The following is a 27,468-nucleotide window of genomic DNA, read 5'->3' on the forward strand; positions in this document are numbered from 1 at the left end:
AGGGTGCTCCCATTACTCCCTGTTCTAGCATGCGTGTATTATGGTCAGACTGTGTAACTGCTTCTTGAGTTGTGCTTGTTCTCTGATGGGGGGGGGGGGATAAAACTGTGCCATGCTGAGACAGACCAGTGGTCCGTCAAACTAAAGCATCCTGTTAAGTTTTTTTTTAAAGTTTATTAGGATTTTATATACCGCCTATCAAGGTTTTCTAAGCGGTTTTACAATCAGGTACTCAAGCGTTTTCCCTCTCTGTCCCGGTGGGCTCACAATCTATCTAACGTACCTGGGGCTATGGAGGATTAAGTGACTTGCCCAGGGTCACAAGGAGCAGCGCGGGATTTGAACCCACAACCTCAGGGTGCTGAGGCTGTAGCTTCAACCACCGCGCCACACACTCCCAAGAGTGGCCAGTCTGGGTCATCTGGAAAACCCAGCAGATGCCATAGAAAAGGCCCTTCCCTAAGGCTTACCTCCAGAAGAATGAGCTACAGAAACCAGAGTCTGTTTGGCCAATATTTCCTAATGGACCAGTCCTCTAGAACAGTGGTCTGAAACTCAAACCCTTTGCAGGGTCACATTTTGGATTTGTAGGTACTTGAAGGGCTTCAGAAAAAAAATAGTTAATGTCTTATTAATGAAATGATAATTTTGCATGAGGTAAAACTCTTTATAGTTTATAAATCTTTCCTTTTGGCTAACTCTTAATAATAATATTGTAATTTATAACTAAAGAGACGTATGATCAAAAAATTGTTTTATTTTACTTTTGTGATTATGATAAACATACCGAGGGCCTCAAAATAGTACCTAGCGGGCCGCGAGTTTGGACTGTCCCACTATGGCAGCTCTTATGTCCTGAAAAATGCTCACCCAAAGAGGATCACCTCGGTTTGTCTCAGGAGCAATTTTTCCAAATGGGTTAATGGTTTGCTTTGTTGTGTCTATTGTGGTGCTTTTGTGAGTTGGTTCTTGTCTTTAGCATTTGACCCATGTCTCCAACATAGCTCCTTTCGCATTTTCTGAACTGAATAATACATACATACTACATGTGAGAGAGAGCACGGCATAGACAGCGGAATGGGGTGGGCCTCTGGGGACATGGCCCTAATAATATTTTGCAAAACAGCATTAGCAATTAGGGAATTTAGGGGCAGGGCCACAGATTGGTGTGTTCCCCCCATACAAAAAGGTGTTCTACTGTCCCTGGAGCTTGTGTAGGACCTCCTTATGTTGACCGTTGGCGAGAGCTTCTGTCCTCAAACACTCCTGTTACTGTTCTTTTGCAGGGAATAGGATGTGGGATACATGTGGACTGGGCCTTCCAACCTGGTCTCCTCCTGCCCTTTGACCTGGCCTTCCCATCATGCTTTGCTCTCTCCGGAGGAAACTGAAACTCCTGATTGCTGCAGTGTCGCTTTCTATTTTGCTGACATGTCTCTACCTGCTAGTGAGCAATTTGGAATGTGAGTTGGAAAATGTTAAAAGAATTTCTTCATTTCATGCTTTTAATGAGCTGTTTTAAGAGATTTTGCTAACTACACCTGAAAAGGCAGCATACTTAAGGTATAAGGAACATAACAGTAGCCTGAGCTCTGTGCCTAATCCTGTCGTCCCAGGTGTGCGAGTGATGTTCCACTGGAGCCTAGAGAGTAGGACAAGGTGCTACAGATATCGAGCAAAGATGGATCATGCAATCCACTGGGATGACAGAAAGGGGAGAGGCCTGTACTATTTGGTTTCCTAACCTTGCCATAACCACATTGAAGTTGGGAGCATGTCCAAGATGATTCGAGCAGAAATGACCTTAAAATATTTTAAAAATCCTACTGAAATCACATTATTTTGAATTGGCTTTTAATGTCAATCCAGCGGGGACTCAAGGAATTATTAGCGCACTTGGGAGTATGTGGAGATATAACTGAACATTGATTTTAGCATTCTTGGTTGTTTCTTCTCCCCCTTTTTCTTTTCTCTTTTGAATGAATGATTTAGGTCTTCCTCTCATTTGTGGAGCTCTTTTCTTTTACGGTATACAGTCAAACCTTGGTTTGCGAGCATAATTCGTTCCAGGAGCATGCTTGCAATCCAAAGCCCTCATATATCAAAGCGCATTTCCCCAAAGGAAGTAATGGAAACTCAGATGATTTATTTTATAACCCAAAATCTTTAATACGTACTTGTATTGCAAGACCTCGCTCATTTAGAACAGTCACTACACTCCCGCAGCGTCAGAGAGAGAAGAACCATCGGCTCAGTTGTGATGATATGTATACTGTATGTACTCATATTGCAAGACTTTGGTTGTATATCAAGTTAAAATTTAATCAAATGTTTTGCTTGTCTTATGTTCTTATGTAATTGTAAACGATAAAATTCTACTGTGTTGTCATATTCTAATCACCCAAACATCTAGAACATAAGAACATAAGAAGTTGCCTCCACTGGGTCAGACCGAGGTCCATCTCGCCCAGCGGTCCGCTCCCGCGGCGGCCCATCAGGTCTGCGACCTGTGAAGTGGTTTCTGTCCTCTTCTATAACCTACCTCAAGTTATATCTGTACCCTTCAATCCCCCTATCCTCCAGGAACCTATCTAAACCCTCCTTGAACCCCTGTACAGAGTTCTGGCCTATCACATCCTCCGGAAGCGCATTCCATATGTCCACCACCCTCTGAGTAAAAAAGAACTTCCTAGCATTTGTTCTAAACCTGTCCCCTTTCAATTTCTCCGAGTGACCCCTAGTTCTTGTGGCTCCCCACAGTTTGAAGAATCTATCCTTATTCACTTTCTCTATGCCCTTAAGGATTTTGAAGGTTTCTATCATGTCCCCTCTAAGTCTCCTCTTCTCTAGGGAGAACAGCCCCAGCATTTTTAACCTGTCGGCGTATGTAAAATCTCTCCTTTTACTCCTTCGCACCCCCCCCCCCTTGGCACTGTCATTGTAATGCTTTTATTTCTCACTTATGTATTCTGATATTATCATCTTTTGCTTATACTGTTCTGACCTGAGGAAAGAGGCTTTGGCTTATGAAAGATGGTTATTTGTAGCACCAAGTTAATCTGATGTGAAGGTACCACCTTATTTTGCACGTTTTGTTTTTATTAACATTGAAAGTAGACTAACCCAAGCTACTGCGTTACTTTGCCCTTGTATTCCTTCTGAACCTAACAGAATATTAGGCATTCTCTTGATTGACCTAGGATCTTCACTGAAGATGTTTTAGATATGTTGGTTATATGATGATTATGTTTGCAGTTTTATAAACCACTTAGGTCTAGGAGGGTTAGATAAAAGAAAGCGTAACTAAAGATCCCCTTCAATGATTCAGCAGAGGGGGCCATGTATGATGTCTGCCTAATGAGTCAAGGTGGAGGGTATGCCGAGGAAATTGAAGTAACTCTTTCCGTTCTGCTGCTTTCACCAGGTGGCGAGTCACTGCTGCTGCAGCCGTGTCTGGAGGGCCCATCCACTTGGTACCTGCAGCGTGAGGCTTTGGAGGCGCGGCTGCGGAAGGTAGAGAGCGAGAATAGGCACCTGTGGGTTCAGCTTGGCCGGGCACAGGGCAAAGGCGTGGATAGCAGCCAAGCGAATGAGCAATGGGCCTCATTAATAGAGGACGGGGAAGCCACGGAGCAAGAGAGAGCTAACCAGAACGAGTGTGTGAAGCAGCCCACGGTGCCTAAATGCGAGGTGAGGACTAGGAGATGGTGGGAGGCAGTCTTCCAGTCCGCTGTCTCAGTTAACGTCAGGCCCCTAGAATCCTCCCCAGCCTTTGCTAATTAAACTCAGTCATCACGATCACCCACTAGAGCAGTGGTTCCCAACCCTGTCCTGGAGGACCACCAGGCCAATCGGGTTTTCAGGATAGCCCTAATGAATATGCATGGCGCAGATTTGCATGCCTCTCACTTCCATTATATGCAAATCTCTCTCATGCATATTCATTAGGGCTAGCCTGAAAACCTGAATGGCCTGGTGGTCCTCCAGGACAGGGTTGGGAACCACTGCACTAGAGAATGACACGGTGATAAAATTCATCACCGTCCCCGCGGATAACCGCGGGAAACCATCCCGTGTCATTCTTTAGTGTCTATCTCAACCTCAGTCCTTCTGCACCAACGTTCTTCAATTCAAGGCTAGAGGGTCGGTGGCTCGGCCCATCTATACTCTGATTCTTATGTGAGCCAAGTATAGGACAGTCAAGCCATTGTAACATCACTGATGAGGTTGGCTCTTATTGGTGGAATAAAGCATTATGACATCATAGTATCAGCTCTAGATACCCGAGATTGTCATTCTTTAGTGTCTATCTCAACCTCAGTCCTTCTACACCAGCATTCTTCAATGCAAGGCTTGAAGGTCAGTGGCTGGGCCCGTCCATAATCTGATTCTTCCCTCTCTCCTTAAAGAATGACATGGAGATAGTTTCCCTTGGTTATCCGCAGGGACGGGAATGATGATGAATTTTGTCCCCGTGTCATTCTCTAATCACCCCTACACCACCTCTTCCAGAACAAGTCCTGTGAAAATGCATAATTGAATATCATGCTTCTAAACTCCCAGGGCAGTTTCAGAAATCCTTTAGCTGGGTAATTGCGCTGTTTGAAACTTGCTGACCCTCCCAGCAGATATAAGAATAGGTGGCAATTCTTTAAGTTTGTGTGTGACTGCAACATATTTTCAATAGGCATCAGAATTGTCCTGCCTAGTCCTGTTGCCGGACCTCTGTAAAAAAAAAACAACCCCCCCCCCCCACAGCTTTCTGGTGAAAAGCTGCATTGGGGTTGGCTTTGGCTGCACAGATCTTTATTCCACACACCTGAATTTGGTAATGTGGACGCTGGCTTGATTGGAGATTCTGCTTATACAGGTCGGTCTTTGAATCATGTGATAATACTGTATCCCACAGTCCTGGTAAAAGTACCCCTGGGTCAGGAGGGTAGATTCTGGCTCTCGTGGGCTAGTGTCTCCATATGGGTTTTGCTTATACTGTGATAGGAATGAGCTCATTCATAAGCCCAGGCTCTGCTGGATTTGATCTCGGCCTTATTTATATGGCTTCAGCTCATGCTGTTTTTGGTTGTTTGTACCCGAGGCAGTACAGCAGTGTCTCTCAAACTGTGTGCCACGGCACAGTGGTGCGCCCTGAAGAGATTCCAAATGTGCCATAAGAGATTCTAGAATTTTACTTTATTTTTACAAATTCCCTTCATAAGTATACACTGGAATAGATGACATGCACATCGCATACGCAGGAGTCTGTCAATGCTATGAGCGCCGTTCAGACCAGCATCAGACCGACCGTTCAGACCATTCAGACCAGCATCATTCTCCGACATGATTGGTCCTTGAAAATTAATGTTCCTCCGTGAATTCGTGGTTTGCGGACCCGGTCATTTGCGGTATTCTCCGACCGCCTCTTCCTGTACTAAAGTCGGGCTTTACCAATCAGAAGCTGCGTGTCAAAGCAGTTCCTGATTGGTTAAGCCCGACTTTAAGTACAGAAAGAGGCGGTCGGAGCATACCGCAAGTGATTTCCTTCACTCGCCGGCACTCCAGCTGCCCTCTCCTGCCTCCCCATGCGAAAAAACATATTTGTGGTTTTTCAATCCTCACGGAGGTTCCTGGAACGGAATATCGGGGGAGTAGTGTAATTTTATTTTTTATGCGGTAGTTATTCTAACCTGAGCACCAAAGCAATCAAGGCTCTACCATTTGGATCTTATTAGCTTTGCGAACTTGGATTTTCAGCTGTGCCAGAAATTAAATTGTAAAAAAAGAGAACGATGGTGGATGATGAAACGTGTGTTTTGCTCATCGACTGTTGATCCGCATTCTGAGTTAATTTGCACTCAAAAACAAGCACACCCATCGCATTTAGCAATTCCAATCCCGCAGAATACAGCTGTTTGTCTTCCCATCCCTAAAATTATGTCATTTCAAAAGATTTCTCGACAAAACCTTTGCTTACCAGGCAGCCAAGCTGAACCCTTGGCTTGCCCAAATGATACTCGAGGCCCCCTCTTACCTTAGCTTCAGAAAACTTCTCAAAACGCATCTTTTCCGTGAACAGACCTTTTAATCCCCCTTGCCCCCTTTTTTCTCCCCTTTCCCTCTCTACCCCGCCCCTTCGGCTGTCCCTTCCCCCCCCTCCCGATTTCATCTCTCTCTCGCTATATCATATCTTACAACCCTCCTCCTGTATCACCGTTTAACCCGACCTAATCCCTTCAAAAAAGTTCCCCCCCCCCCACTTTCATTGCCTGTATCTTTATCAAAATTTTGTAAATCCGTGTGCTATCACGGACCTTAATTTAATGGATGTAAACCGCCTAGAACTTTACGGGTATGGCGGTATACAAGAATAAAATTATTATTATTATTATTATTATTACTTTAGTTCCACCATTGTTAACAATTATCCATATGTAGCTTAAAGAACTTTTAATGAAATAACTCTCAAATTTAATTTTTTTGTTGGCTTTGCAATTTCAATTATAATGCGCCACGAAAAAAACATTTGCTCCGTTTAGTGTGCCTGAGCTCAAAAAAAAAAAAGTTTGAGAGGCACTGCAGTAGAGGGTTAACGGACTTGCTCAAGAACCTATGGAGGCCGCAGCTGAATCTGAACCAAGCTCCGCTGGTTCCCAGTTTGCTGCTCTATGAGGCTATTCCTCTGTTCGCTGGGAGCGGAATGAACGAATATAGACACCCCCGCCGATAAGGCATGATCGCGGTTCATAGACAGTAACGCGGAAGACAAAGGCGCGCGCCGACAACTGAGCGCAAGACGGAGGCGCGCGCCGAAGAAAAAGACTGTTTTTAGGGGCTGCGACGGGGGATTTTGTTGGGGAGCCCCCCCCCCACTTTACTTAATACATATTGCGGTGGCGTTGTGGGGGGACTGTTCCCTCTAAGCTGAGCAGGAGTCCTCCACCCACAGTCTCACCAATAGAGGGTGCTGTTTTACTGTCACATTTTTCAATTGTGAGGGACAGGCAAGTTCTGCAGGACTCCAGGGAACATACCTGTCCTTAGCGACTGAAAATATTCCACCCCCTAGTGGTAGCAATGCAGCTGGAGGACACCTGCTCAGCTTAGAGGGAACACCCCACATTTTAGTGAAAACGTAACTTTTTCCCTAAAAACAGGGAAAAAGTTAAGTTTTCAGTAAAATGTGGGGGTTACAACCCCCCAAACCCCCCACAACGCCCCCACAACGCGGCATGATCTGTATTAAGTAAAGTGGGGGGGGGGTTTCCCCCCCACACCCCCATCGTAGCCCCTAAAAACAGTCTTTTTCTTCGGCGCGCGCCTCCGCACTGCGCTCAGTTGTCTGCTCGCGCCTTTGTCCCGGCGCGCTTTTGACCTGAGACCCATGATCGCAATAAGACAGCAAATAAAACGCATCAGTTGGCCATTTGGAAAGCTAGAGATGCTGGAATTATAAGAAAGCGAAAGATGTTATTTATACAAATCTGGGGTTCATATTTGCAAGATTTACATCCTAAGGGCCGTAGTGCGATTTTAAGTTGGATCTCTTAATTGGGCGTTTATTTAGTTAAATGAAGAGAGTATCATTGGGTAGAGAGTACTATAGGGTGGGAAGGGGTGGGTGTGGAGAGGGATGGTAAAGGTTCAAACACATATAGATATAGTGGGGGTTTATTGAAATTGGAATTTGTCTTTTATTATGTATATTATATTATAATAGTTGATGTATTATTAATGTGCTTTGATGTTGTATTTGATGATATTTTGCATCAATAAAAATTGTTTGAATCTAAAATGCAATAGAAGACAAGAGTTGAAGACAAACTGCAGTTCTTCCTTTCTGCCCCTGCAGCTTATCCACGTAGCGATTGTGTGCGCGGGGCACGACAGCAGCCGAGACGTGGTCACCCTTGTGAAGTCCATCCTCTTCCACAGGTAACAGAGGCAGAGCAGAGGTTTTCAAATTTGGTTGTCTATGTTGTAAAATGCTTTTTGGCATTTCACCTACTTACCTCGGGGAAACATTTTGTTCTCTCAGACAGAATTCGCTTTGCACCTAGAATTACTACCTTGTTTTCATTTCCAGCTCCTAAAGGATGTTAGTTTTGAAAGATACCTTGACAAAACGTTATCTTTTCAGGCAGGTATCTGGAGCAAAACTTTAAGTGAATTACTTCTGAATTCATTTTCATGGCAAACATTTAGAAGATCATTGAAGACTCACTTATTTCATAAATCTGTTTAAATTTTTACCGATTGATTATCTACGTTGGTGTATTTTCTCGCTAAGCGTTGATGTACTCTCGCCAGTTTATTCTTGATGCAAACCGCTCTGAACTGTAAGGTATAGCAGGATATAAATAAAGCTATTATTAATTTGATGTCTCCCTCCTTTCTCTTTTGCCCCTTTCTTCGGGGCTCCTGTGGCTGACCCTCTCTAGCACACTATCGGTTTTTTATGTTCCACAGAAAGAATCCCCTTCACCTTCACTTGATTACAGATGCAGTGGCGCATCACATCCTCAAAACTCTCTTTCAGTCCTGGATGGTTCCCTCTGTCTATGTAAGCTTCTACAATGCAGACGAATTAAAGGTAAGAAATCCACAGCTTCCGTAGACCTGCCTTGGTATGAAAAAGCAACAGGAGCTCTCTGCTCACCAGCACGGGTAACGTTTGCACTATAGGGAGTGCCGCTGAGCTATGACGGGGGACTTTAGATCGTGCTAGGTGAATGCTTAACCAGGCTACTTGTGTCTCTACGTCATCTCGTCTGCATCAGAGGAGAGATCTTCAGGTGTGTAGAACGGGGGTTTCCTAGGTGCCATCGTACTAAGTTGTTGACTACATAGGGCTCCTAGTTTGCTTTGGGTTTGGATCTCATTTCACTGAGTGGACCAGGGCTATATATCTGTCTCCCATAAAGAGTTGAGTGATGCCACAATTCTGAGCTTCTCTGTTTATACCTGGGAAACTAGTAGGGACAACCTGTGTTGCCTTGTTTGTATTACCTTAAAACTCTTTGTCCAAATGTCAAGGGTTTCCCCAGATAATCACTGATCATTAAATGGCCTCATGCGTGGATGAGGCTGATTCCATGACTTCCTTTCCACGTTTCATCAGTGGTGTGCTACGAGAGATTCCAGAATTGTACTTTTTTTTTCCTTCATAAGAATACACTAGAATAGATGACATGAAGGTTGCATATGCAAGAGTCTTGTCAATGTTATGAGCATCTATGTATGTAAGAATATAACCGCCCAGACAAGCATCATTCGTTGATGTGATTGGTCCTTGAAAATTAATGGCAAGTAATTTTATTTTTATTTTTTATGCAGTAGTCATTCTACCTTGAACAACAAAGCAATCAAGGCTTTGTTAATGGTTTGGTTCTTATCTTTGTAAACTTGGATTCTGTAGCGCCTTGTAGACTGGTATAGTCCTTACAAAGTTGTTTCAGGAGAGCACCCGGGTCACAGCTCGAGTGGTGGAGTTTCTACGGTCACTGGGATGGGTGGTCAACCTTTCCAAGAGTCGGTTGGCCTGTCTCAGCATCTGGAGTACCTTGGGGTTCTTTCCGATACCTCCTTGGGGAAGGTCTTCCTTCCAGAGGCCTGGGTAAGCAAAATGCAATCTCAGATTCGCCTGCTTATGGCGTCCCGGTGTCCTCGGACGCAGGATTTCCTCCAAGTCTTGGGGTCGATGGCGGCTCCCCTAGACGTAGTGCGGTGGACGCGGGCCCACATGCGTCCTCTTCACACACGTCAACTCATCATTTTCATCAGAGTTAATGTCGGCTGGGTTTTGTAGTATTTTTCATGCTGATTTCAAATCTGTGTTTAGTTTTTCACTAGCATGCCATATTTTTGTAATGAGGCTCATTATATATGATTATAAATGTTAATTGGGTGATATATCATGCATTTATAGGATAAATGTTTAAGGAGGGTTAACAACAGTTGTCTTTGTTTTCTTATGCTACGGACATTATTTATGGTGATTAATATCAGTCTTTATCATGCCAAGACATTGTATTAATCATCCAGATAGTTCCTGTTACGTCAGTGGTTCATTCACGACGAAAGCACGTCGCCCAATTACTATAGATCTGAAGAAGGTATGCAAATTGTACTTTGGCTGTCCACTGGGTGACCAGGATATGTCTTGGGCTCCACATATCATCTGTACCAGTTGTTCCAACGGACTTCGCGACTGGCTCAGTCGACAAAAGGCAGTGATGCCATTTGCAATCCTAATGATATGGAGGGAACCCGAGACCATATTAAAGACTGCTACCTTTGTACATCTGTTATTCTATTGTCCTTTGACACTTAATTTTTGGAAGTCGATATGGGGGTCAAATTAATGTTGTATTTGGGTCATCAATTCCGTTGACCTATGAAGTTATAATCCGTGGTACATTATTACACGTTAAGTCCCCTTTGAATCGTTATAAAAGCCAGCTTTTCTTAATTTTGGCGGGAATAGCCCTACAGATGATAACACGCAATTGGAAGAGATACGATAGATTTAATTTTACTTTCTGGTGGGCGAATGTATGCTCCAGTTACAAATATGAAAGAATGAATGCTGAAATCTTGGGGGAACTGTAATGCATTTAACTTGGTGTGGGGCCCATTGTCATATCCCTTTATTTTTTGGTTGATTTCCTTACACATCCAGGGTGGTGGGGGGGGGGGGGGGAGAAAGCACTATTATTTGTTATAACTAGTTTATTGAAAGTATATATATTCTTCTGTTTCTGATTAATTAAGGGAAGGGGAGAAAAATGATTGTTTATGAAATATATGTATGTTAAAAATGCTTTTCTTGATTTGTTTCTTTTCAGATTCAATGTATTGCACTGTTATTACTTGAAAATCAATAAAGAATTGAAATAGAAAGATTGCTACTTTTGCCTTGTGAACACAAGTAGATTCTCAGTTAGAACTAAGCACAATTATGTACCCTATTCTGGATTCTGCTATTAGGCCAGTTCCTCATGATGACTTACTGCCTGTTCCAGTGTTAGGTCAGAAGCGCACCGGGACAAAGGCGCGCCCAGACAATTGAGCGCAGTGTGGGGGTGCGCGCCGCCGAAAATTAAAGTTTTTTGGGCTCTGACGGGGGGGGCGTGGTCCCCCCACTTTACTTAATAGAGATCGCGCCGCGTTGTGGGGGCGTTGTGGGGGGTTTGGGGGGTTGTAACCCCCCACATTTTACTGAAAACTTCACTTTTTCCCTGTTTTTAGGGAAAAAGTTAAGTTTACAGTAAAATGTGGACGGTTACAACCCCCCCATAACGCCGGCGCGATCTCTATTAAGTAAACTGGGGGGGCTCCCCAACAAAACCCCCCGTCGGATCCCCTAAAAACTGTAATTTTCTTCGGTGCGCGCCTCCGTCTTGCGCTCAGTTGTCGGCGCGCGCCTTTGTCTTTCGCGGGGTTGTCTATGAACCACCTGTCCCTGTACCTCCACAAGAAGGACTTGCTTCTGTGGCACATGATGAAGAATAGCGATGATGATGATGCAGCAGCTGGTCACAATCCAGATGATTCCGCAAAAATTATTTTTTGTTGCCTTCTGTTACGAGTCCACTGGGGCAGATAGGGAAAATGATTGTAAACCGCTTAGATAACCTTATAGGCGGTATATAAATGCATAATTAAAAAATAATGATAATAATTTGCATGTTCATTAGTTTGAGCAGGTTGCATCCATTTTTTTTTGTGCTAATGTCGCAGTAGATTGACGGTTTTATCATGAACCTTTAAGCACCAGCCCTACAGTGTATGATGGATCGATGTAACTGAGCGTGTGGTGCTGTTTTGGAATGCAGAGACTGGCGTGCCTGGGTGCAGAGGGTTTTGGGGGCATTGGTATAATTGAGGATGCAGGGTGGGATGTGATTGGATGCACAGCATTTGGAGGTTGGTTTTATTGTCCTATGATTCATATGCACTGGGTATTTTCCTCGTGCTTATGAATGAAAGGTCTGCATCCAAAGATACTTGGTGATTAACGAAGGCATTTTTTAATCACCTTTTTCTTATCTTTCCAGTCAGAGATATCCTGGATTCCTAACAAACACTACTCGGGCATTTATGGGTTAATGAAACTGACGCTGACCAAAGCACTGCCGTCTGACCTTTCCAAGGTCATCGTCCTGGACACAGACATCACATTTGCCACAGACATTGCTGAGCTCTGGGCCATTTTCAGTAAATTTTCAGGTGAGTAAAGGAATGAGCCCAGAACCATTAAAGCTCTGGCTCCCCCCCCCACACACACACTTGCCAGCTGATCCTGACAGCGGGAATCCCCATCAGCTGAGCCGGCAGGAATCCCCGACATCGGCTCAGCTGATGGGAATTCCTCTGCCATGATCAGACAAGGTAATTGGGTATGTCTACAAAACTTGCTTTTGTGCGTTTTTTCATGGGGACGTTTTTATTTTTGGAAAATGGCCAAAAAAGACAAGACGTCCTAAGGACCAAAACTTATACCGAGATCAATTTCAAAGATAAAATATGGACGTCTGGCAGCTTTGAAAATTGACATTTTTTTCTCCCAGGTTTGTGGACGTCCTGCCCAAAACCTCCAACCTCAGACTTATACGCCCCTCATACTGTCTCATCTACACTGACATAACCAGGGACCCAAGATGTGTCATACTCCCAATTAGTCTAACTTTCTGGGTAGACCCGGTGGCCTTGGAGAGGTTATTATTTGCATTTTGAGTACTGAACAGTTTTAATTCTTTCCTCACAGATTTACAGGCCATCGGGTTGGTGGAGAACCAAAGTGACTGGTACCTGGGAAACCTCTGGAAAAACCACAAGCCATGGCCTGCCCTTGGACGTGGGTTTAACACTGGTAATAAAATAAATCGGCACCTGTTTTCACCATCTCGGTCCATTCCAGGGGTGGAGCTCTTTCATTTCTGATTCAGTCCATGCTAAGAAGTGGCTCTTCCTCCTCCACTGTTAACACTGCATGCTGGGATAGAGCTTGTACTCCTCCATTTTCACAGTGCATTCTGGGATAGAGCAATTCTTCCTCCTTTCTCGCGGCACATACTGGGATACATCTCTCTTGTCTATGCTCATACTGCATGCTGGGTTATATATTTTCCCTTCTTAACTTTGATCTGCCTCTTTGTGTAAAAGATGTGTGGCCCCTCCCCATTTTGCCCCTGAGCCCACCCTGTTCCACCCCCCAGCCCCTCCCCCCCCCCGCACAGATGCACTCCAGCTCTGGCCCCGATCTCAACAGCTTTTCAAAACCCGGACAAAGTGCCGGGTTTTGAAAAGCCTTCCAGGGAAATCCTGGTAACCCTATCTCTGTTTATTTATATTTTATTTATATTTGTTACATCAATAACAAAAATCAAGAAAAGCCAAAAAGAAACCATTCAAAAAAACAACTTAAAATTCAAATTAAGACTTGTGCCAAGCCCACATTAACAAGGGCCGCTCAGTACAAAAAGAAAAAAATTATATAGGAAGCAATATACAATCATCCTTAACATGCAAAATGGCCAAATCCATTCTGTCCTTAACCTTCTTCAACAACTACATTAGTATCTGAAACTTTCAGTGAAACCTTGTCAATCAGGAAATTCTCCAATTGTGATGGATCTAATTACCAGGGCTGTGGAGTTGGAGTCGAGGAGCTGGAGTCGGAGGAAATTTCGGGTACCTGGAGTCAGAGACGGAGTCAGAAGTACAGAAAACCGAGGAGTCGGAGTCGGAACATTTATCTACCGACTCCATTTTTGAACTTGGCATACCAATCATGAGCGATTCTTTCAGCTATAGCACCCACTATATACACAGCACAAATGTTGCGAGCAGCTTCTGCGGCCTTAGAACCTTGATTAAAAGCAAAAAGAAGGTGGTGTCGAAAATGCTCATTTCTCTCAACTTGACATTCCATTTTAACGATCTGAAAATTAACCAGTGCTGTGGAGTCAGAGTCGGAGGAAATTTCGGGTACCTGGAGTCGGAGTCGGAGTCTGAAGTACAAAAAACTGAGGAGTCGGAGTCGGAACATTTATCTACTGATCCACAGCCCTGCTAATTACCCTATCTTTGTGTAACCTATTGCTGGACAGTGAGTGACAAGAGGGGTACATAAAGCTCATATAATCCCGCATTTCTTTCTATATAACGACGGCCCTCTTCCTGTCACCACAGAGTGGTCGAGGTCCATGCCCTCATCCTTTTCCTCCTTCTGCATTATTTGGAATGTGAAGGGCACCTGAGACTTCTGTGCTGAGTGATTTGTGTTATTAAAGGAAGGGAAGAGTCTTTCTCTGTTCCTTTGCGCTTTTCTTCCCTAGGAGTGATCCTGTTGCGGTTGGAGAAGTTACGTAATATTGGCTGGGAGCAAATGTGGCGCCTGACAGCTGAGCGTGAACTAATGAGCATGTTCGCCACATCCTTAGCTGACCAGGTACACGGTAACTCATTATAAAGTGAAAGGCGACACCATCCATTACCTAGCTGGCTAGAAATTTCCCACCCCTGATTTTCAGCGGGTACCCTCTTGTGGCCGAGGGACCTTTAAGAAAGAAGATATCATCTTCTACCTCGATGCGGCCCGTGATATATTTAAACGTTTCAATTAGAGAGGAGACATGATTGAAACGTTTAAATATATCACGGGCCGCATCGAGGTGGAAGATGATATCTTCTTTCTTAAAGGTCCCTCGGCCACAAGAGGGCACCCGCTGAAAATCAGGGGTGGGAAATTTCATGGCGACACCAGGAAGTTTTTCTTCACCGAAAGGGTGGTCGATCATTGGAATGAACTTCCACTTCAGCTGATTGAGGCCAGCAGCGTGCCAGATTTTAAAAGGAAATGGGATACACATGTGGGATCTCTAGGGGGGTAAAATCAAGGGGGGTGGGTCATTAGAGTGGGCAGACTTGATGGGCTATGGCCCTTTTCTGCCGTCATCATCTATGTTTCTATGAAGTGATTGGGACATGTCCAGAGAGCAAGCATGTGTCACATTAATGCTTTTCCGTGTCACGCGTACACCGAGAAGTGAGAGCCTACGCAGAGAGAATGACACGGGGACAAATTCTCCCCTGTCCCCCACAGGAACTCAATTTCCCCCGTCCCCGCTGTCCTTGTCCCCCGCCCCATTCCTGCGAGCTCCATCCTCATCTGCGCAAACCTCAAAAGCTTTAAAATCATAAGTATTCGGGGCTTGTGCGGTTTAGGCAAAGCTTACAGGAATGGGGCAGGGGCAGAGATAGCGACAAAACTTGCGGAGACAGGGAAATTGAGTTCCTGTGGGGGAGGGGGACAAATTTGTCCCCGTGTCATTGCACTGTTGCTAGTCATACTCGGAGTATTGAATTCACGAGTGGGAGTTCATAGTTTGTTTACATTTTGATTAAACGCTTATCAAAAGGTGCAAAGAGTTGTACATAGCTATTATTATTATTAGTATTAAGTTCTTATATACCGCCATACCCAAAGAGTTCTAGGCAGTTCACATCAATTAAATTAGGATCCAGTCTGAACACGGATTTACAAAATTTTGTCGGAATTACAAGCAACGAGGAAGGAAGTATTGGGGTTTTAGCAGAAGTTTATCATAGTTGGATTGGAAGAGATGAGGGAGGGAGAGGGAACCAAGGGAGGGGAGGGGGAGAGAGGGAGAGAAAGTTCTGCTAAACCTGCTCTCAAAGCCTGAGGGCCATTTTCTGCTATGCCGATCTTTCTCTTAAAACTTTATCCTGGTCAGTGTGAGATCAAGTTTTATTTAAAATTTGATTATCAGCTTTTCTAAGCATTGTACGTTAATAAACATGGGAGACACGATTATAAACATACAATAGACTCATATAGAGCATAGATAGACCAACTCAAAGACGTAAATAGACTAATTCAAAGACCTAAGGTAAAAGGGATGAACTACAATATTTATAGCAAAGAGAGACACTGAGGTTTGAACGAAGGGTGGGGCCAAGTAAAATAGTACTAAGATGTATCATTGATTGAAAGAGGTATTATAAGAGTATTGGCTTTGCTCTAATCTTAAATATCAAAAGCGTCCTTAAAGAGAAAACTTTTAAGGCAACCTTTATATCTAATTTAGACTCTTCCCTGAGATAGATGGGTAAGGAATTCCAAAGTTGGGGGACTGAAACTTTAACTCAGTCAGGTTTCCTCCTCGTTGTTAGGTAATTACATCAATGGAGCCAGGTTGACCTATGGCGTATTTCGGAAAGAAATCAAGACTGCATTGTTTGATAGATTCACTTCCTAAAGAGAAGCTATACTAATTACAAGAATTTTACTCTGACTATTCTTAAGAAATATTTTGCTATTTGTATTTTGTATTTCGCTGATTGTCCAGCTCTCTTCGGTGTAAAACGCCTAGAAATCGTCTGATTGTGGCGGTATAGAAGAATAAAGTTGTTATGTTACAAGTGCAGTTTATTTCCCTCCGCCCCCCCTCCCCCCCCGTAGGATATCTTCAATGCGGTGATCAAACAGACGCCAACGCTGGTCTTCCAGCTCCCGTGCTATTGGAACGTACAGCTCTCAGACCATACACTTTCCGAGCAGTGTTACAGCGAGGTGTTGGACCTCAAGGTGAGGAATAACAGCCCCGCCTACAAGCTCTAGCGATGCACCTCATTCCTGCCTTGCAGTACCTCTGCTCTTTCGTTCTTCTCTGTTCCCTCTTCCTTCCCCGCACCCCATTCTGCTTCGCTGCATCCTCTTGTTTATTTCGGTTAAGACGTAGCACAGGACATGGATCCCCTCTCTAGATTCATCTCTTCTCAGGTGATCCACTGGAACTCTCCAAAGAAGCTGCGCGTGAAAAACAAGCACGTGGAACTTTTCCGTAACCTATATCTGACCTTCTTGGAGTACGATGGCAACTTACTGCGCCGGGAGCTGTTTGGATGTCCAAGCCAGCCCAGGCCACAAAGTGAAAAGGTGAGAGAGGCGCTGCGAGTCTCCGAATTAACGGGCCTGTCAATCGCGGGAGACATTTTGTAAAGTCATATAATACCTCCTTATAAAATGACCCTGTGTGTTTGGTTCTGGAGCAGACTCGCAGAAAAGAGAGGCGTCGAGTTTAAGGGCTCTTTTGGTTCCCTGTGTTTTGGGTTAATTCACAATTTATATTTGAAATAATTTAAAATGAAAGGGAGAAAAATGAAGGCAGATAAAGGCCATATGGCTTCTCTAGTCTGCCTATCCACACCATCTACTATCTAATCTAATTTTCTATTTGGGCGTCGCGCTTACCCTTTGGGTGAACATAAGAACATAAGAAGTTGACTCCACTGGGTCAGACCAGAGGTCCATCGCGCCCAGCGGTCCGCTCCCGCGGCGGCCCATCAGGTGGTTAGAAGATCAGCTGAATGGGAGATGATAGCTCAGTCCCTGCGGCTGACTGGAAGGATATGGTCTTTCTCTGCCTTTTTTTTTTTTTTTTTTTTTTCTGTTTCAGTATTTCTATAATTTATAAATTGAACGTGATTTTGTTTTGAGCGCATTAAGCACAAAAGCAGCGCCGAGGGAGGTTTTTGACCTACGGATGATACTGGGATCCAATACGTGGTGGCGACAATCTGCAATTGGTGACACAGGACTAACTTCTGTCAATGGAGCCCAAATTTGGCTGCTGATGTTCATTTTCTCTAAATAGCGCTCAGAGTTTGGCGCCAGGATCCACGCCCGGTTGTGGGGGGGGGGGGGGGCGACCTGGCGTAAATTCCTGCACCTAAATTAGGCGTGGATCTCTCTCATTCTGTAACACTATACACAGATTCCAGGAACGCCCCTGATCCACCCGTGGCCCTGCCCCCTTTTCAGATCCCAGCGCCTAACGATGTCCGCGTAAATTTAAATTAATGTGCCCAATTATGGCTGATTTGTCAATTAAATTGCACACGTAAATGGGCACTTGCAATTTTGAGTGCCCTATATAAAATTAGGGTGATATCGTCAACGGTGTATTTTGCTCGCAGTTTCTGCTAGAGTTTTACAAAGATGCAAATAGGCAGCTTTAGGCCTGTCAACCTAGGCGCCGGTTTATAAAGATCTAGCTCTTTGTCTTTTGAGAGTAGCAGACAGGCGCGTGTCTGTGTGCAGATAGCTGCACTTCCTCCTGTTTCGCTCTGCTTATGTGTTCTGTTGTCTCTCAGCTACAGAAGGCCCTGGAGGAGCTGGATGAAGACGATCAGTGCTATGACTTTCGGAGAGAGCGGATAATGGTGCACCGGGTCCATCTGTCCTTTTTGCCACAAAAGTCATTAATCCCCAGCACAGAAGAGGCCGATGTCACACTTGTAGCCCAGCTGTCCATGGACAGGTCTGTCCCAAGTACCCTCAGGATTCAGACATTAAAGAGGCAGTCACGGAAGGGCAGGAGGTGACAGTTTAGCATTTCACAGGAGAGCAATAGCAAGGCATGTTATGATCCTGGACTCAGGTGTACTGGTAGACCTGTGAATGGGGGTCTCACTCTGAAAAGAAGGGCTGGTACCGAGGACTGGAGTGCATTGACAGAGCATATAGGCATCTCAGTACTAGAATAAAATAGGGCATTGCAGGACAAGACTTAAGACACATTAGCAGAGCTGTGTGGAGGGTCTCGGAATTAGAACAGCAGGCGTTGAAGAGCTGAGTGAGTGGGCTTTTAATTACTGAAGTAGAAGGGGTGCACAGGGCAAGAGAGAGTTGCCTCAGTTAGTATAAGTATGTCTGTGTTGGGGAGGGAGTCACACTACTACAGTAGCATGGGCAGAGCTGTGTGAGAAGCATTAGAAAGATCTAGTCTCAAAAGTTTTAAACATTTTGTTGCAGAGTGCTGGAGCTTTAAATGACCAGAATCTTGGGGTGGTGCCTTCCTCTGCGGGTAGTTGGGAATAGAGAATGACACGGTGACAAAATTCATCACCGTTTCCGTTCCCGCGGATAACTATGTCATTCTTTAAGGAGAGAGGGAAGAATCAGAGTATGGACGGGCTCAGCCATTGACCCTCAAGCCTTGCATTGAAGGAATGACAGTCTCTGGTATCCAGAGCACATATTGTGATGTCATAATGCCTCATTCCACCAATGCCTAAGAGCCAACCTCATCAGTGATGTCACAATGGCTTGACTGTCCTATACTTGGCTCACATAAGAATCAAAGTATGAATGGACAGAGCCACTGACCCTCAAGCCTTGCATTGAAGAATGCTGGAGTAGAAGGACTGAGGTTGAGATAGACACTAAAGAATGACATGGGATCGTTTCCTGTGGGGACGGGAATGGTGATGAATTCTGTTACTGTGTCATTCTCTAGTTGGGAAACCAGTGGAAGTGGAGTGGATTCTCTCCCTTTAGGTGGTTAGAAGATCAGCTGAGTGGGAGATGACAGCTCAGTCCCTGCGGCTGACTGGAAGGATCATGGCAGAAGGCTCTAAGGCTGGTTTCTCTGCTCTTGCAGGTTACAGATGTTGGAAATGATCTGTAAACACTGGGAGGGGCCCATGAGTCTGGCACTGTACATGTCGGATGCGGAGGCCCAGCAATTCCTGTATTATGCACAGGCCTCGGAGCTTCTGAAGAACCGTACAAATATCGGGTATCACATCGTGTACCGTGAGGGGCAGTTCTACCCTGTGAACCTGCTGCGAAACGTAGCTCTGAAGAACGCTCTCACGCCGTATGTCTTCCTGATGGACATTGACTTCTTGCCTATGTATGGTCTCTATCACTACCTCAGGTGTGTTCTTCTTTTCTGCACTGTTGCTAGATCCAGATAGTTTGCAGTGAAGGGTGCAGGGCCACCCCTAAGAGAAAGGGAGCCAGCATACAGTACCATTTCTGTCAGCTCAATTGGAAAGTAATCTTGGAGGTCATCATTACTAAAGCAAGGCATGAGAAAAGCTGCAGTTGATGTGGTTGTGAGTTCAGCTACAGGAATTCCCGAACAGGGTGGATGGATCAGGGGCAATGTGAATGTCTTTTAACACTGGTGTGCATATAGGGAATAATTAAGTAGGGGATGCACAAAACTTATCGATCATCTAACGATCGACGCTAAACCGGTTTGGCAGGTTTTGCGATCGATCGAATTTCCCGACCCGATGCACAAAAGCTGGCCGTGTGTTTCTCCGACTGATCGCTCATTCTCTGATCCAGCCATGCAAATTACCCCATTAATATTAAAATCCCATGCCAACTAGCCCACCGATCGATGCCCTAAAATCCCACACAAAATCGCGATTGCTCTTACCAACCCAAAATAGCCGACTGGTGTAGTAGACCTGTCGGTAAATAGGTCTGTCTGGGATTTTTTTTCTCCAATTTTTAAAATAGTACCACAAATAAACACCATGATCCCCCCCCACCCCACCACGTCAGCGAAAATGGCAGGAGGGATGCCTACTCCCTCCTGCCTGGTTAAATACCCCTGCGCCATTCCCCCCCTGCACCAGGCACCCCCGAGCCACTGTCCTGTTCATCCCACCGAACCCCAAAAAATGGCAGGAGGGTTGTTCACTCCCTCTTGCCACCGGATACCCATCCCCATACCCCTTGGGAGGGGCCATAGGCGTCTGAACCAATCAGGGCCTTTGGCCCCTCCCCATGCATCACATGATGCACCGGGGAGGGGATGGCCCACTATTTTGGAATGGCAGGCCTGAAGCAGAAACCTGGAGTTGGCTTCCTGCTTCCAACTTTTCAAAAAGGTGCTGGGGAGGAGGGGGGGTGTTTTCCTGTGGCAGGAGGGAGTGGACATCCCTCATGCCTATTTTGGGGGAGGGGATTGGTTTAGGGAGGGGTTGGTGGCATGGGGTGTCCAGGAACAGGTGGGGGCATGGCAGGGCAGATTTGGCCAGGCAGGAGGGAGTAGGCATTCCTCCTGCCATTTTCATTGCTGTGGGGGGGGGGTCGCAGTGATGGTTTGGGGGGGTCGTTGGGGAAGGGCCATCAGTGCAGGGGGGAGGCTTTTTTCTTTTTTTAATGGGGCAGATTGTACATCTGTGCCATTAAAAAAATTGTAAAAAGTATTTTAAATAAAGATGAACTGAACTTTTTTGGGCTGTGCATGCTCTTACTATGTGCCTTTGTAGGGATGAAGCAGGACTATTTGTCCACATTGGGATGACATAAGGTGGTAGTGAAGGAGTTAATATGGGAAGATCTGTGGGTTAATAGGGGGAGGCTGGGTGAGTGGGTGTCGCTATGACACAGGAATGGATTAAGAACAGCTAGGCCAGACATGGGCAACTCCGGTCCTCAAGGGCCGGAATCTAATCAGGTTTTCCCCAATGAATATGCATGGAAAGCAGTGCATGCAAATAGATCTCATGCATATTCATTGGGGAAATCCTGAAAACCCGATTGGATTCCGGCTCTCGAGGACCGGAGTTGCCCATGTCTTAGCTAGGCTGAGCGGTCTCTTTTCTGCTTCATTAGAGAGAGTGTCTGCTGGATTTTTGTGTTCTTGGAAAACCCTATGACTCAGTTTAGGACTGTAGTCCTTCAGGTGCGTATGTCTCAGATCCCGGGGCTCTCTCGAGGAAGAAAAGGATTTGTAGACTACTGAATCTTCTCCCCCCAAATCTTAGGAAATCCATCCTCCAACAGGATATGGCCTCTACGAAGAAAGCTCTTATAGTCCCAGCCTTTGAGACCCTGCGATATCGTCTTACTTTCCCCAAATCCAAAGCTGAGCTCCTCACCATGCTGGACATGGGAACACTCTACACATTCAGGTAAGAAATGCAGAGAAGGGACCAGGTAGGACGACTCCTCTCAGTTACATCCTGCTGGCTGTCTGGAGATTAGCACAGACGACTGTGACGCTGGGACAGTCCAGAGGTAGAATTAGAGCAGAACAGTGGCTTAAGGGGGTGCGGTTTGCCCTGGGCACAGCACCCCTTCTTCTCCTCCATTCCCCTTCCCCCCCCGCTCCTCTCCTTGCCACGCACTCGCCCCTTACCTTCCCCGGTGCGAGGTTTGCTGCCCGCATCGGTGCTCTCTCTGATGTCACTTCTGGGACCCGCGCCTAGGACGTGACGTCAAAGGGTGAGCCGACGCCAACGAGGGTATGCTGATCATGCCAGAGAAGTTAGAAAGGGAAGGGGGCGCATTCTTATTACGCCACTGGGGCAGAGCCAGGAACTTATTCATTCATCCTGCGAATGGGATGAGAACCCGGATAAAGGCAGGACAGCTTAAAGAGCCTTCTCCCTTTATTTGGGCAGTTATTCAGGTACTGGTCTGCAAATAGGGGATAACGCCGGGAGCTATGGTTTCTTGTTTGCATCGTCCCTCTACTGACCACATTCTCCAGTTCTCTTAGCTTAGCTGGATTTCGTTGTGCGCGTTCTCTCTTCTGGAGATGGGAAGGAGTTGGGGATGGCGTATGTGAAGGGGCCTGGGAAGGTGTTTTTGGCTTATGTATTTGTTTGGGATGGAATAGGGGTGAGGAGTGGGGTCTATCTTATCTCCTTTATGTTACTGTTTAGCTCTGTCTCTGTCACATTTCTTTGTTGTGATGTTGAAGGGGAACTAGGCCATTCTATCTCTCAGCAAGCCTGCTCCAAAGTTTTTAGCTTTTTTTTTTTTCAGGTAAAGCATGCAGTAGACTGGTGAAATGTAAAGACGGTGGCCTAGTCTTGGTGGGGGCTCCGACACCTCTCCTCACCCCCATACCTCTTTGACGCTTCGCCAGTGTGCGCAGCGTCTTCAGCCCGCTGCTTGCGCTGGCCTTGGCTCTCCTGAAGTCGACACGGGCAGCAGGTTGGAGATGCTGAATGAGCCGGCGAAGAGTTAAAGAGGTCCAGGGGGAGGAAAGGCTCGTGTGCAACAGGGGGGGGGAGAGGAAGGGCAGAGAAAAGGGCAAAGACTTTCCAACTTGATATCTTTCACAGACTTCTCGAAGTTTTCTTATTCTTTTTTTTTTAAGGTACCATGTTTGGACGAAGGGCCATGCCCCAACAAACTATGCCAAATGGCGGACAGCGACCACACCTTATAAAGTGGAATGGGAGGCAGACTTTGAACCTTATATTGTAGTGAAGCAGGACTGTCCTGAGTATGACCAGAGGTTTCTGGGCTTTGGCTGGAATAAAGTATCTCACATTATGGAGCTTGATGCACAGGTGATGGAAATGGCAAGACAGGAGGAAGGCAGGAGGTCATAGGACATAGGGAGTGGTAGGAGAGAGGACGTGAGGGAAGGTTAAGGTGGGTTGAAAAAGGAAAAAATCTGCACTGGTAATTATGGGCTACAGAGCACAGGATAGTCTCAGTCTTTATCTGGGTCTGCCTAGACTGGTTATGGGGTTTTAGGCAGGTACAGCACCCTCTCCAAATTCAAAGCCCAGGCTGTGCCTGAAGAAGAAGAATGGCAGTTGTCATAAGGAAGCGTCAGGCAGGATATGATGTCTTTATGAGACATTACATGGCTTTACCACCTACCTTACCTAAGAACATAAGAATAGCCTTACTGAGTCAGACCAAAGATCTTTCAAGTCCAGTAGCCCATTCTCACGATGGCCAATCCAGGTTCCTAGTACCTGGCCAAAACTCAAGGAGTAGCAACATTCCAGAATCCCAAAGACTAACAAAAGATTCCAGAACCCCAAAGAGTATCAAGATTCCAGGCAGAATCTCAAAGAATTGCAAGATTCCGGAACCCTAAAAAGTAGCAACATTCCAGAATCCCAAAGACTAACAAAATATTCCAGAACCCCAAAGAGTATCAAGATTCCAGGCAGAATCTCAAAGAATTGCAAGATTCCGGAACCCTAAAGAGTAGCAACATTCCAGAATCCCAAAGACTAACAAAAGATTCCAGAACCCCAAAGAGTATCAAGATTCCAGGCAGAATCTCAAAGAATAGCAAGATTCTGGAACCCTAAAGAGTAGCAACATTCCAGAATCCCAAAGACTAACAAAAGATTTCAGAACCCCAAAGAGTATCAAGATTCCAGGCAGAATCTCAAAGAATTGCAAGATTCCGGAACCCTAAAGAGTAGCAACATTCCAGAATCCCAAAGACTAACAAAAGATTCCAGAACCCCAAAGAGTATCAAGATTCCAGGCAGAATCTCAAAGAATTGCAAGATTCCGGAACCCTAAAGAGTAGCAACATTCCAGAATCCCAAAGACTAACAAAAGATTCCAGAACCCCAAAGAGTATCAAGATTCCAGGCAGAATCTCAAAGAATTGCAAGATTCCAGAACCCTAAAGAGTAGCAACATTCCAGAATCCCAAAGACTAACAAAATATTCCAGAACCCCAAAGAGTATCAAGATTCCAGGCAGAATCTCAAAGAATTGCAAGATTCCGGAACCCTAAAGAGTAGCAACATTCCAGAATCCCAAAGACTAACAAAAGATTCCAGAACCCCAAAGAGTATCAAGATTCCAGGCAGAATCTCAAAGAATAGCAAGATTCTGGAACCCTAAAGAGTAGCAACATTCCAGAATCCCAAAGACTAACAAAAGATTCCAGAACCCCAAAGAGTATCAAGATTCCAGGCAGAATCTCAAAGAATTGCAAGATTCCGGAACCCTAAAGAGTAGCAACATTCCAGAATCCCAAAGACTAACAAAAGATTCCAGAACCCCAAAGAGTATCAAGATTCCAGGCAGAATCTCAAAGAATTGCAAGATTCCGGAACCCTAAAGAGTAGCAACATTCCAGAATCCCAAAGACTAACAAAAGATTCCAGAACCCCAAAGAGTATCAAGATTCCAGGCAGAATCTCAAAGAATAGCAAGATTCTGGAGCCCTAAAGAGTAGCAACATTCCGGAATCCCAAAGACTAACAAAAGATTCCAGAACCCCAAAGAGTATCAAGATTCCAGGCAGAATCTCAAAGAATAGCAAGATTCTGGAACCCTAAAGAGTAGCAACATTCCAGAATCCCAAAGACTAACAAAAGATTCTAGAACCCCAAAGAGTATCAAGATTCCAGGCAGAATCTCAAAGAATAGCAACATTCCATGCTACCGATCCAAGGCAAGACTATGGACTTTTCCTCCAGGAACTTGTCCAAACCTTCCTTAAAACCAGCTACGCTATCCGCTCTTACCACAACCTTTGACACGCAGCTCCTGATTGGTAAGGCCTGACTTTAGTGCAGGAAGAGGCGGTCGAAGCATACAGCGAGTGATTTGCTGCTCTCTCTTCTCCAATCTCCCCCATGAAAAACTGTATTTGCGGTTTATCAAGATTCGCGGAGGTTCCTGGAATGGAACCCCCGTGAATATCGGGGGAGTACTGTATATATATCTGCAGTAAGGGGCTCATTTTCAAAGCACTTAGACATGCAAAGTACCATAAGTTTTTATGGTACTTTGTGTGGCTAAGTGTTTTGAAAATGAGCCTCTAAGTCTTCAAGTCTTACCTTATATGGCATGTGATGCAGATTCTGCAATATTTGACAAACCTTCCTCTGGCAGCTGCATTCGCTCTTCAAATTTCTGCCATGTATTCTGGGGTTTGAAGAGCTACATCTTGGAGCTTAGAAGAGAAAGGCAGTGGCTTTGGAGCTGCTGGTGCCCAAGACTCTGATCTGTTTTCTTTGAAGATGCCTGTATTACTGATTCATGTCCTATTGTGTTTCCTTGCACCCTTTAGGAATATGAGCTGGTTGTCCTGCCAAATGCTTTCATGATCCACTTGCCTCATGCACCGAGCTTTGATATATCCAAGTTCCGCTCCAGTGCTAATTACCGCTCCTGCTTAAAGACTCTCAAGGAGGAGTTCCACCAGGACTTGTCACGTCGGTACGGTTCTGCGGCCCTGAAATATCTCACTGCAGAGAGAAGCCTGTGAGCAGGTGTTTAGTTATAGGGGGTGGGGGTGGAGCTACATTCACCCCAAATCAATATCTCTGTTCTGAAGAAATGGTGGTGATGACTTACATAAGAATGGTTTCAGCTTCTCATGCAGACTAGGTAGCTGGAGGCATTGAAAGTGGTACAGGAGCGTTTTTCTGTGTGCACGAGTCTGCAGGAGAACATGGGCATCTGTCTGTCTGTTCCAAAGGCAGATGCTTTCCAGACATGCACCACCTTTGGGTTGAGTGTCCTCCTCTTTTAATCTTGTTCAATGCGTTTGTCAGAAATTAAGCCATGTCCCTTTAATTCCAAAATTAAATAACGATTAAAAAATAAAAAAAATCAAGGAGGGGACGGAGGGTCTAAGACTAGGAGAGAGATTATAGGAGACGTTCTGATCCTGCACACTCCACCCCCACCTTACAGGGAGATGGAGATTTTTTTTCACCACTCGTCCCTTTCTTGGCTTGGTTTTTCTATGACTAGCAGGGTTCTGGAGGTGGCATAATGCAGCCAGTCGGGTTTTCAGGAGAGCCCTAATGAATATACACGAAAGAGATTTGCATATAATGAAGATGATAGGCGTGCAGATCTGCCCCACGCATATTCATTAGGACTATCCCGAAAACCCGACTGGCCTAGTGGTCCTCCAGGACAGGGTTGGGGACCACTAATGTAGAGCACCCCGAGAGCAGAGCTTTAGAACTTTTTCTCTACCACATGCTGTGGCTTGGGCTTGCCCAGAAGAAATAGGGGCTTTTAAGATACTGCAAGAAAATGAATTTCAATAACATGAAACAAGCATAAGTGAGACAATTGGTGGCACATTTGCCTAAAGACTCCGTTGTACAATCATTGTAATTGCCCGGTAACATACCATATTTTAACAGGAGCAAAACTACTCGGTGGATCTTTCTTCCATGATTATACACTGGATTGTATATTAAAATTGCCTTCTTTGGAACCTCCTCCCCCCCGGCACTCTTAATTTAAATTATTTAAAACAATATTTTTAGATGTATGACAGATGAAAATGCTGATTTTTGTTTTGTGGTTTTTAATGATTCATTTTGTAAATTACATTTAAGAGAAAATGAACACTGACATTTCGATGTTGCCTCGTCCTTCTGTTCTGTTTGCTTTAATGAAACACTGGACACTAGGAGTGATTTCCAGCTGTGACGTTTTATTGACGTGAAAGCCAGGGGACGAGCCGTGGATTCTTTCGAAAGGCTAAAAGTAAAGCCTATTGCCCTCATTCCCTTCCCTCCCAACCTCCACACTTTTTCCCCCAGTTTTATATACAGTATAGATTTCTATATACATAAACATCAAACTGACTGAAGCTCTGTGTGGCAGGCCATAAGGGTATAAGGATTATCCCAGCCAATGCAGTCATTAAAAATGCATTGGAAAAGGAGCCCTATAATAGCATCAGTTTTATTCCTGTAATAAAACTTTATTACTTGAAAACCCCTCTAGTAAAGTGAATTTTTTTCATTGTTGGTATAAATGTTTCGTAGAAACTTTTGTCCAGTGATAAAAAGAAGTCTGTGGTTAGAAACATGACAGCAGATAAAGGCCAAATGGCCCATCCACAGCATCCACTATCTCTTCCTCTCCCTATTGGCTAATGCTCT

General features: G+C 45.0%; 1 protein-coding gene across 6 annotated transcripts in view; it reads left to right on the forward strand.

Annotated features, from left to right (window-relative positions):
• LARGE2 (LARGE xylosyl- and glucuronyltransferase 2) overlaps window positions 1–26,940 on the forward strand; it is a 46,690-nt gene extending 19,750 nt beyond the window's left edge. For 5 of the 6 annotated variants that reach the window (XM_033928445.1, XM_033928449.1, XM_033928448.1 and 2 more), the window contains exons 2-15: window positions 1,287–1,463; window positions 3,425–3,690; window positions 7,847–7,929; window positions 8,464–8,587; window positions 12,054–12,225; window positions 12,764–12,868; window positions 14,337–14,449; window positions 16,484–16,609; window positions 16,805–16,960; window positions 18,178–18,344; window positions 19,467–19,745; window positions 21,598–21,744; window positions 22,941–23,136; window positions 25,626–26,940. In XM_033928445.1, coding sequence (XP_033784336.1) covers window positions 1,364–1,463; window positions 3,425–3,690; window positions 7,847–7,929; window positions 8,464–8,587; window positions 12,054–12,225; window positions 12,764–12,868; window positions 14,337–14,449; window positions 16,484–16,609; window positions 16,805–16,960; window positions 18,178–18,344; window positions 19,467–19,745; window positions 21,598–21,744; window positions 22,941–23,136; window positions 25,626–25,823 — 2,232 coding nt within the window. In that variant the 5' untranslated portion in view covers window positions 1,287–1,363 and the 3' untranslated portion in view covers window positions 25,824–26,940. The remainder of the gene's footprint in view (window positions 1–1,286; window positions 1,464–3,424; window positions 3,691–7,846; window positions 7,930–8,463; window positions 8,588–12,053; window positions 12,226–12,763; window positions 12,869–14,336; window positions 14,450–16,483; window positions 16,610–16,804; window positions 16,961–18,177; window positions 18,345–19,466; window positions 19,746–21,597; window positions 21,745–22,940; window positions 23,137–25,625) is intronic. The other variant, XM_033928450.1, reaches the window with a different exon arrangement.
• The last annotated feature ends 528 nt before the right edge of the window (window positions 26,941–27,468 follow it).

The sequence above is a fragment of the Geotrypetes seraphini genome, chromosome 19 (genome assembly GCF_902459505.1).
Source record: "Geotrypetes seraphini chromosome 19, aGeoSer1.1, whole genome shotgun sequence".
Classification (NCBI taxonomy): Eukaryota; Metazoa; Chordata; class Amphibia; order Gymnophiona; family Dermophiidae; genus Geotrypetes; species Geotrypetes seraphini.